General features: G+C 47.1%; 1 protein-coding gene across 1 annotated transcript in view; it reads right to left on the reverse strand.

The window, feature by feature from the left end:
* The window catches only part of hcrtr2 (hypocretin (orexin) receptor 2), an 84,658-nt gene extending 76,081 nt beyond the window's left edge, over positions 1-8,577 (reverse strand). The window contains exon 1 of the mRNA XM_072498566.1: positions 8,370-8,577. Coding sequence (XP_072354667.1) covers positions 8,370-8,565 — 196 coding nt within the window. The 5' untranslated portion in view covers positions 8,566-8,577. The remainder of the gene's footprint in view (positions 1-8,369) is intronic.
* Positions 8,578-10,802: the final 2,225 nt, after the last annotated feature.

Below are 10,802 nucleotides of genomic sequence, written 5' to 3' on the forward strand. Positions count from 1 at the left end.
CGACAAGATGGTGATCCACAGAGGCCTCACCCCATTGTAATATCATGGAATAAGCCACGATTAACAACCTTGGGTGCGACTGAAGCAAAAGAGTGAATACAGAGAAACACCCTGTACTGACCATCCACTGCAGCTGCCAAACTCACCAGATATCTTGGGTCCTCCTTGCTCTGTTATCATACAAAAGTAACCGACAGAGTGGCTACCACAGCTCCCACACTTGCTCAGCATAGATTTTGCTGTTAAATTGTGACCTTTGAAACCACTTCCAGCTTGGACATACTTGAATAACGAGGAGTCTCCCAGCACTACGAAAATATTTAATGACACTACCCTGATTGCTGGTTCCCAGTTATCAACATTTTAACTCACTCTGCAACGGTTTCCTCAACCTATCTTGGTCATATTTATCATGCGGTGTACATGTGCCCGGAAACTGCTCTTACTGAGTGGCTAATCATTCGGATCGTGGGTGGCAACTTTCACTTTCTCAGCACAAGACGGAGAAAGAAATTTGTGACATTTTCAGGAAGTGCAATGTACCATTTTGGGCACTTGGAACCATAGAAATGATACAGCAACAAAGTGCAATTCGGCACATATTGTCCATACTGACCCAAAGACACCCATGTGTCCTGTCTAATCCCATCTTCCTGTGCATGGCCCATAGCCCTGCAGCTTACAGCATTTAAGGTACAGACCCAGGCACTTTTTAAAAGAGCTAAGGGTCTCTACCTCCAACACCAACTCAAGCAGCAAATTCCAGACACCCACCATCCTCTGCGTAAAGAGATTCTTCATCATGACCCCTCTAATCTTTCTGCCACTTAGCAGTGGGGTTACTGGGTTATGGGGATAGGGTGGAGGTGTGGACCTTGGGCAGGGTGCTCTTTCCAAGAGCCGGTGCAGACTCGATGGGCCGAATGGCCTCCTTCTGCACTGTAAATTCTATGACTCTATGACTCTATGACCTTACCTTAACAAAGCTATGCTGACTAATCTTGACTAGTCGATTCCTTTCTAAGTGACAGTTTATCCGATCTCTCAGGATTGATTCTAAAGATTTGCCCACCACCGACGTAAGACCTGCTGGCCTATAATTGTTTGGCATTTCCTTTTATACCTTTTTTTAAAAATGGAACCACATTTTCATTCCTCCAGTCCTCCGGCACCTCCCGTGTGTCTAGTGAAAATTGAAAAAAAATCTTCAGAGAGTCTGCTATTTCCTCCCTGACCTTCAATATCCCAGGAAACAATCCATCTGGCCCTGGCAACTTTATCCATTTTCAAGGATTCAAATTCCTCTAACACTTACTTGATTATGATGATTAGATTATGCAATATTTCATACTGCTCATCCTGGATTACCATATCCACATCATCCCTTTCCTTTGTGAAAATGGAGACAAAGAATTTGTTTAAAACTCTTCCCATATCCTCTGCACCTTCAGACAAGTTCTTCACTTTTTCCTTAACTATCCCTTTGCTCTCTGGTAAAATATCTTTGGGTTTTTTTTGATCTCAATTGTTAATATTTTTTCATGCCCTCTTTGATTTCCTTATTTCTTTTTTACTTGATCCCTGAACTTTCTTTACCCCTTCAGGCTATCTGCAGTGTTGAGTATTTTGTGGCTATCAGAAGCTTTCATTTTCTGTTTGATTTTCCCCTGTACTTTTCTAGGCAACCATGGGGGTCTAGATTTGGCAGTACCATTCTTATTTTTGGAGGGGACATGTCTGCTTTGTACCCTAAGGATCTCACTTATTATTGCTTCCCTCTGGTTTACCACTGATTTATCCTTTAGCAGTCTTGTCCAGTCCAGTCTTACAATATCCAGGCTTGAGCTGGCAAGTGACAAGTTATATTTGCGTCACACAAGTGCCAGGCAATGACCATCTCCCATAAGAGAGGATCTAACCACTGCCCCTTGACATTCAATGGCATTATCATCGCTGATTCCCCCACAATCAACATCCTGGGGGTTACCATTCATCAGAAACTGAACTGGACTAGCCACATTAATACTGTGGCTACCAGGGCAGGTCAAAGAGTAGGAATCCTACGTCGAGTAACTCAACTCCTGACCCCCCAAAGCCTGTCCACCATCTACAAGGCACAAGTCAGGAGTGTAATGAAATACTCTCCACTTGCCTGAATGAGTGCAGTTCTGACAACACACAACAAGCTTGACACCATCCAGGACAAAGCAGCCGCTTGTTTGCACCCCCTTCCACAAATATTCAAACCTTCCACCACTGAAAAAACAGTGTCAGCCGTGTGTACCATCTGCAGGAAGCACTGCGGTAACTCACCAAGGTTCCTTAGACAACACCTTCCAAACCCACGAACACTACCATCTAGAAGGACAAGAGCAGCAGATACCTGGGAACCCCACCACCTGAAGGTTCCGCTCCAAGCCACTCACCGCCCTGACTTGGAAATATATCGCTGTTCCTTCAGTGTCGCAGGGGCAACATCCTGGAACTCCCTAACAGCACAGTGGGTATACCTACACCTCAAGAACTGCAGCGTTTCCAGAAGGCAACTCACCACCACCTTCTGAAGGGCAACGAGGGATGGGCAATAAACGCTGGCCTAACCAGCCACGTCCACATCCCATAAATGAATTTAACAAAACTTTCACCAAATCACTTCTCAGTTTTGTAAAATTTGCCTTCCTCCAGTTTAAAACTTTTACTCCTTATTCATCTCTGTCCTTTTCCATAATAATGCAAACTCTAACTGAATTGTGGTCACTCTCCCCTAGATGGTCGCCCACTGACAGTTCACTCACCTCCCATCTGCATTTCCCAAGACTAAATCCAGAATTGCATCTCCAATCATTGGGCTTGTCACATATTGTTTTAGAAAAAAATGCTGGACACTGTACGTGAATTTTCCACCCTCAATGGCCCTAATATTGTTCGAAACCCAGCTGATGTTGGAATAGTTAACAACTCCTACTATTAATGACCTCTTAGTCCTACTAGCAGAAATGTGTCTACATATATCTTCTTATCATCCTCTCACGATTTGGGGGCCTGTAGTATACACCTAGTAGTGTGACTGCTCCTGTTATATTCCTAGACTCAACCCATAAAGCCTTGTTTGTTAACCCATTTAGTATACAATCCTTCTTTAGCCAGGCTTCCGTTATTGCAAAGACATCCTGCTGTCATGTGTCAATCTACCTTAGATCATCTGCCTAGTTTGTAATACTTCTTCCATTGAAGTATAAACAGTTCAACCACATCAATTTCCTTTGCTGGATGCTTTTTACCCTTGATTCTTTTGTCTTTCCGAGTTACTGACTACATCACTAACTTATGCTCTACCTCCTCATTCCTGATCTGAATCTAAGACCTAAGCCCACCCTCAGGTTCCCATTCCCCTGCCATACTAGTTTTAAACTCTGAACAGAACTAGCAAAAGCCCTTGTGAGGATAATGCTTCCAGCTCTGCCTGGGTGCAACCCATTCGGCTTGTTCAGGTCGCACCTTCCCAGAACCAGTCCCAGTGCCTCAAGAATCTAAATCCCTCCCTGGCACACCATTTCTCCAGCCGTGCATTCATCTGACCTATTTTCTTGTTCTTGCTCTCGCTAGGGCGTGGAACTAGGAGTAATCCTGAGATTAATACATTTGAGGACCTGCATTTTAATTTATGTCCTAATTTACTATCTTAAGTTTGCATATCCTTTGTTTACCCATGTTGTTGGTACCTATGTGTGCCATGACCACTGGCTAGTCACTCTCTCTCGCCAGAGTGACCTGCAGCTGCTCCTTGACATCCCTGACCCTGACCCTGGCATCAGGGAGGCAACATCCCATCCTGGATTCATGGCTGTGGCCACTAAAGCTCCTGTATGTACTCCTTAATATTGAATGTCATATCACTAATGCCCTGCCGCTTGTTTTCCTCCCCTTCCATGCAACAGAGTTACCTATGAGGCCATGAATTTGGCTGTTACTGCTTTCTTCTGAGAGGCCATCCCCCAACAGTATCCAAAGCGGTATATCTGTTTGAGAGGGGGGTGACCAGACGGGACTCCTGCACTTCTTTTCTGAGCATTTTACTTTGACTGATGGTCACCCATTCCATTTCTGCCTGTGATGCCCTCACTGTGGTGTGTCACCTCTCTAAACGTGCAATCCACAATGTTCTCAGCATCGCGGATGCTCCACAGTGAGTCCACCTGCAGCTCTAGCTCTGAAATGTGGTTAGCCAGTAGCCACAGCTGAACGTACTTCCTGCACACATGGTCATCAGGAACACTGGAAGTATTCCTCATTTCCCACATTGCGCAAGAAGAGCACTACAACGGTTCTCAGGTCTTCTGCCATGACATCTCTCTAGGTTAGGCTTGTTACTCCGTTGAAGAGAATTTAACTAAGCTAGGGACCTTCCTTTGTTTCAAAACACTTTGGGAGGCATGGTGGCACTGTGTTTAGCACTGCTGCCTCACAGTGACAGAGACCTGGATCCAATTCTGACCTTGGGTGACTCCCTGTGTGGAGTTTGCATATTCTGCCCATGTCTGCATGGGTTTCCTTCAGGTGCTCCGGTTTCCTCCCATAGTCCAGAAATGTGCAGATTAGATTGATTGGTCATGCTAAATTACGCCTTAGTGTCCCTTAGGTTAGGTGGGGTTACAGGGATAGGGTGGTAAGTGGGCCTAGGTTGGTTCTTCTTTCAGAGAGACAGCGCAGACTCAATGGGCTGAATGACCTCCTTCTGCACTGTAGGGATTCTATGATTCTTTGATTTCTATTACAATCAAAATTCCCGAGGGCGGCACGGCGGTGCAGTGGTTAGCACTGCTGTCTCACGCCGCCGAGGACCCGGGTTCGACCACGGCCCCGAGTTACTGTCCACGTGGAGTTTGCACATTCTCCCCGTATCTAAGTGGGTCTCACCCCATAACCCAAAAAGGTGTATTGGGTAGGTGAATTGGCCAGACTAAATTGCCCCTTAATTAGAAAAAAAGAATTGGATGCACTAAATTTTTTTTTAAATAATTAAAAAGAAATAATCAAAAATTACTTCCTTTATTTAAGCCAATACATTAAAACAGTAAGAAAATACTCTGCAGGTCTTACTTATCAATCAGCTGTTTCTGTTAGGACTGTGTCACTTTCTGAACTATGGGGAGGGATTCTGTGGGAATCGGTTAGGCGGGCAACAATAGCGCAAAGGAGTGGCGTGAACCACTCCGGCATTGGGCTGCCCCAAAGGAGCGGAATCCTCCACACCTTCAGGGGCTAGGCCGGCGCTGGAGTGGTTTGCACCGCGCCCGCCGGCGGGGAAGGGGCTTGGCGCCTTGCCAACTGGCGCCAAAGGGCCTCTGCAGCTGGCACGAGTTGCCGCATGCATGGGAAAGCCAGCTTGTGCTGGTGTAATCCCAGCGCATGCGCAGCGAGATCCATCTCCGCGTCGGCCATCGCAGAGGACCACAGCGGCCGACATGGAAGAATAGAATGCCCCCACGGCACAGGCCCGCCCACGGATCGGTGGGCCCCGATCACGGGCCAGGCCACCGTGGGGACACCTTCCAGGGCCAGATCCCCCTGCGCCCCCCCCCCAGGACCTCGGAGATCGCCCGCGCAGCCAGGTCCCACCAGCAAATACCTGGTGTAATATACGCCGGCGGGACCGGCCGAAAACGGGCGGCCACTCGGCCCATCGTGGGCCGGAGATTTGCCGAGGGGGCCGCTACTAGCGGCTGCTGACCGGCGCTATTCCCGTTCCCCCAAAACCCCGCTGCCGGAGAATTCGGCAGCTGGCGGGGACGGGTTCACGCCCATGATGTCGCCTCTGAAAGTCACTGTTGGTGGTCCTGATGGTCACTGCTGCAAGGCCGCCAATTGCCTTTCTGAGCAAAGGTAAAAATGAAAGGAGCACATTGCTCCCTCTTCACTGAACTCCCTCAGTCACCAAACTCCAACTTAAGCACTCTACAGCAGCCCAAAGTAGCACTCTAATGCAAACAAAGTCAGCATTGTAAAATGGCCTTGTGAAATGTGGTTTTCACAAGATGACACATTAAGGTGTCTACGGGAGAGGATCTCACATCTCCCAGTGCTATCTGTGGGTGAATTAGACAATCGCAAGGTAAGTGCAAATGAGAGTGGTCTCTTGGCCTGTCTCACTAGTCCTTTCATTTGAAACCTCAGTGTTCCCTCTCACTGCATCTCCATACCTGTCCAGTGATTTGATATGTTGCTTCCAATCCAAACCCATAGCTCTACTCTCCGACACTTTTCTGTCAATGAGCATGATCAGCTGCTTGGCATAAATTTGAAGCTGATAGTTTAATTGTATCTATAGTAATGGTAGGTTTGGGAATTCAGTTTATGAAGCTTTTGACTCTTCGAATATGTCTCCCTGACCCGATACTCTGGAAGAAACAGAAATAAAGTGTTTTTTTAACTGGCCCAAAAACTGGCCTACTGTACTGAACAGGTTGAGAGAGTACAATTGGCTAAACCATCTTCACAAGGGCAAAGACAGCACCAGCTACTCTTTTAGATACTTGGTATTCTCGTGTAGACTGTATAGCTAAGCTGTCTGATTTGGCCCAGCTCTCTGACTGAGAGAATGAGGAATATTCCAATCAGATGTGTAACATTCATTCAGCTCTCGACAACCAATGACCATGTTCGCATCCACAGACGTGACAACATGGCTCTGAACAAAATTAAATTTTCACATTGATGACCATTCATAGAAGGTCGCTTTATCTATTTGCGCAGAAGCTGCCAGACACGCTGAGCTCCCCCAGCATTTTCTGTTTTGATTTCAGATTTCCAACATCTACAGCATTATTCCTGTGCAGCACACGGCAGCATATTTTGGCTCATTTGGTTTGACAGTCGCTCTCACGCACACACTAAGGTACAGGTTAAAACCCTGGTGCAGGAACAGAGAGCAGCTACAGGCTAAGGTACAGATCGAAATATATCTTTGTGTGTATGTGACTGAAAAATAGTCACTGTCCAGTCGGGTCACTCTGCATACTTACACCAGCTCCTCTGAAAAATTGGCCAATAAAACATATCACAAAAGTGATGCATGGTCTATCATGAAAAATAAAACTTGAAATAGCACAGCCTTTGGTGCTGCAATGGTACCAATTTGAAAGAAGACTGCTTTCAAATATAATGGCAGATTTATGTTAAAAGTTGCTGATGATCTATCACAACTCATTGTCACTAATAACTAAATATGGAAAAAGAGGGAGAACAGCTAAACTGTAATATACAGGTTCAAATCCTAACAGAGGTACAGTAGCAGATAAAGCTGCAGAGTGCAATGTATAGTTTTCAATTCCAATACAGGTACAGTAGCAAAGAGTAGCTGCACAATGTAAAGTACAGGTCTACATCTCAATATAGGTACCGTAGCAGAGAGCAAATGCTGGCTCAAAGGTACAGTCACAGAGAGTAGCTGCAGGCTGTAAAGTAATGGTCTAAATCTCAATACAGGTACAGTAGAAGAAAGCAAATTCAGGCTGTATTGTACAGGTCTATGTGCTCCGGTTTCCTCCCACAGTCTAAGATTTGCAGGTTAGGTGGATTGTCCATGCTAAATTGCCCCTTAGTGGCCAAAAGGCTAGGGGGGGGGAGGGTTACTGGTTTACGGGGATAGGTTGGAGGTGTGGGCTTAGGTAGGGTGCTCTTTCCCAGGGTTGATGCAGACTCGATGGGCTGAATGCCCTCCTTTTGCACTGTAAATTCTATGGTTCTATGAATACAGGTACAGTAGAAGAGATAGCTGCAGAGTGTAAAGTACAGCCTAAATACCAATACAGGTACAGTAGCAGAGATAGCTGCAGACTGTAAAGTACAGGTCTAAATACCAATACAGGTATAGTCACAGAGATAGCTGCAGACTGTAGAGTGCAGGCTAAATACCAATACTGGTAAAGTAGCAGAGATAGCTGCAGAGTGTAAAGTACAGGTTAAATCCCAATACAGGTACAGTAGCAGAGATAGCTGCAGAGTGTAAAATACAGGCTAAATCCCAATACAGGTACAGTTGCAGAGATATTTATGGAGTGTAAAGTACAGGCTAAATACCAACACAGGGGTACAGTAGCAGAGATAGCTGCAGAGTGTAAAGTGCAGGTCTAAATACCAACACAGGTATCAGCAGCAGATCGTACTTGCAGATTGTAAGGTACAGGCTTAAATCCCAACACAAGTGCATTAGAAGAGAGCAGCTACACAGTGCGGAGTGCAGGCTAAATCCCAAACCAGCTGAGAGTAGCTGCAGACTGCAAAGTACAGGCTAAATCCCAAACCAGGTACAGTTAGCGCCTTTAGAGGGGAGAAACTAAACAGTGTTAGTGTCGGACAGCGGTACTCACCCAGTATGTTTCCAACCAGAGCCACAAGGAACACTAGAATATAAGCAACGATGAGGACCCATTCGTACTCCTTGGGATATAAATACTCCTTCCACAGGTACCGAATTATCTCATCGTCGTAATCAGCGCTGGCGGTGGACTGGAGGCTGCTGTTGGTGTCATTGAGAGGGTCAGTCTGGCTGCCGGCACTCTCCATCTCAGCCAGTTCACTGGTGTGTTCCCGCGGCAGTCTCTGCTGACACACAATGCCCACATCACTCCATTCCCCCAGTAGCAGAGAGCAACTGCAGGCTGGATCCACAGGTCTATCCTCCTGATCCAGGATTTCAGGAACGCGGGGGGGGGGGGGGGGAGGAGGAAGTTTTACTTCAATGTGCTCGTCACTGCAAACTTCATTCAGCAGCCCTGCCAATCCGCATCTCTCAGCAGCCTCTGAAAGACCACCTTCCCCTTCAGGGACTGGAGGCTGGGTGTGTTTGTGGTCCTGCGGGCAGGAATCTCCCTCCAACTCTGCTTAACACCTAGAGGGCTTTTGGAAAGCCAGCGCGCTTCCTGAAAGCTGGAGAACATTCCTTCAATGACTTCCACTCAAATATATATGGGAGGGATTCGCCAGGAAGCTCATCGGAATATATCAAAGTGTATTGGACATTAACCGGGAGACCTGGATGCCTGCTGCTGTCTAACCCTAGTCGTGTATCCGGGTGACATGTATTCTCACACATGTACCCAAGAGACATGTACCCGTGTACATGTATTCTCAGATTTTGACCCGAGAGGCATGTGCTCTCACACATATACATGAGAAGCAGGTCCTCTCACACATGTACCCAAGAGCATGTACACTGACACATGTACCGGCGATACATGAAATCTTACACATGTATCCAAGGATAATGTGCACACACATGTAACCAAGGAGCATGCACTTTTACACTTGCACCCAAGGTCCATGTACTCGAACACATGTTCAAAAGGAACAGGTACACTTACACATCGAACCAAGGAGTATGCATTCTTACAAATGTACGCAAGGGACATGCACTTTTTTTAATAAACAAATTTATTGAGGTATTTTCGGCATATAAAACAATGACATTGTATAGTACTGTACAAAAAGAAAAGCAAATAACGCATAGTACAAACCACAACTCCATTCTCGCAAGGACCTGCCTAAACCACTCCCTACTCTACCCTAGCTCCGCCCCCCCCACGATTAATTCTCCGCGAAGAAGTCAATGAATGGCTGCCACCTCCGGGCGAACCCCGATACTGAACCTCTAAAGACAAACTTAACTTTCCCTAGACCGAGAAAGCTCGCCATGTCCAATAGCCATACTTCGGTCTTCGGGGGCCTCGAGTCCCTCCATGCCAACAGTATTCGTCGCCGGGCTACCAGGGAAGCAAAGGCCAAGATGTCGGCCTCCTTCTCCTGCTGGACTCCCGGGTCCTCCGACACCCCAAAGATTGCCACCTCTGGATTCATTACCACCCCAGTTTTCAATACCCGGGACATGATGTCCACAAATCCCTGCCAATACCTCCTGAGTTTAGGGCACGACCAGAACATGTGTACGTGATTAGCCGGCCCACCGGCGCATCTAGCACACCTGTCCTCCAGCCCGAAGAATTTACTAATCCGGGCCACCGCCATGTGGGCCCGTTGCACGACCTTAAACTGGATCAGACTGAGCCTGCCGCATGTTGCAGTCGTGTTTACTCTGCTTAGAGTTTCTGCCCAAATACTGTCCTCCATCTCCCCCCCGAGCTCCTCCTCCCACTTAAGCTTCAGGTCCTCAGTCTGTGTATCCTCTGCTCCCATTAGTTCTTTGTAAATATCTGAGACTCTACCCTCACCTACCTCTCCCCTCGATACTACCGTGTCCTGCCTCACCTTTGGCGGGAGGCGTGTGAAGGATGACACCAGCCTGCGCACAAAATCCCGCACCTGTAAGTATCTAAAATCATTCCTGCCCGCCAGACCAAACTTCTCCTCCAATGCCCTCTCGCTCAAGAAGCTCCCTTCAAAGAACAGATCATCCACCCTTGCTGTGGTGAATGGAACTACTGTTAATTCACCAGTGCACTGTGATATCATGTTACTGCTGTATCGTGTTACGTTATGTGTTTAACCCTGTGTGCCCCACCTCTGGGCCATTGTACGGCTTCACCACAGGGGGATATGTCGGGGCATGTACGGGCTCGCCCATGGCTCCACCCCTTACAGGAAGTATAAAGGCAGCTGACCTGCGGGGCCGCATTCATTGTTGTAACGGTCACAGGCAGGCTCAGTTGTAAGCTGATTAAAACCACAGTTTACTTCTCAACGTTTCTCTCAGTGAATTGATCGTCGCATCAATTTAATCAGCTTAAAATACTACTATGGAATCAGCCCTCAAACCTGACAGACTGGAACTCGATCCACAGGCCGCG

This window comes from Scyliorhinus torazame, chromosome 4 (assembly GCF_047496885.1).
Source record: "Scyliorhinus torazame isolate Kashiwa2021f chromosome 4, sScyTor2.1, whole genome shotgun sequence".
Taxonomy (NCBI): domain Eukaryota; kingdom Metazoa; phylum Chordata; class Chondrichthyes; order Carcharhiniformes; family Scyliorhinidae; genus Scyliorhinus; species Scyliorhinus torazame.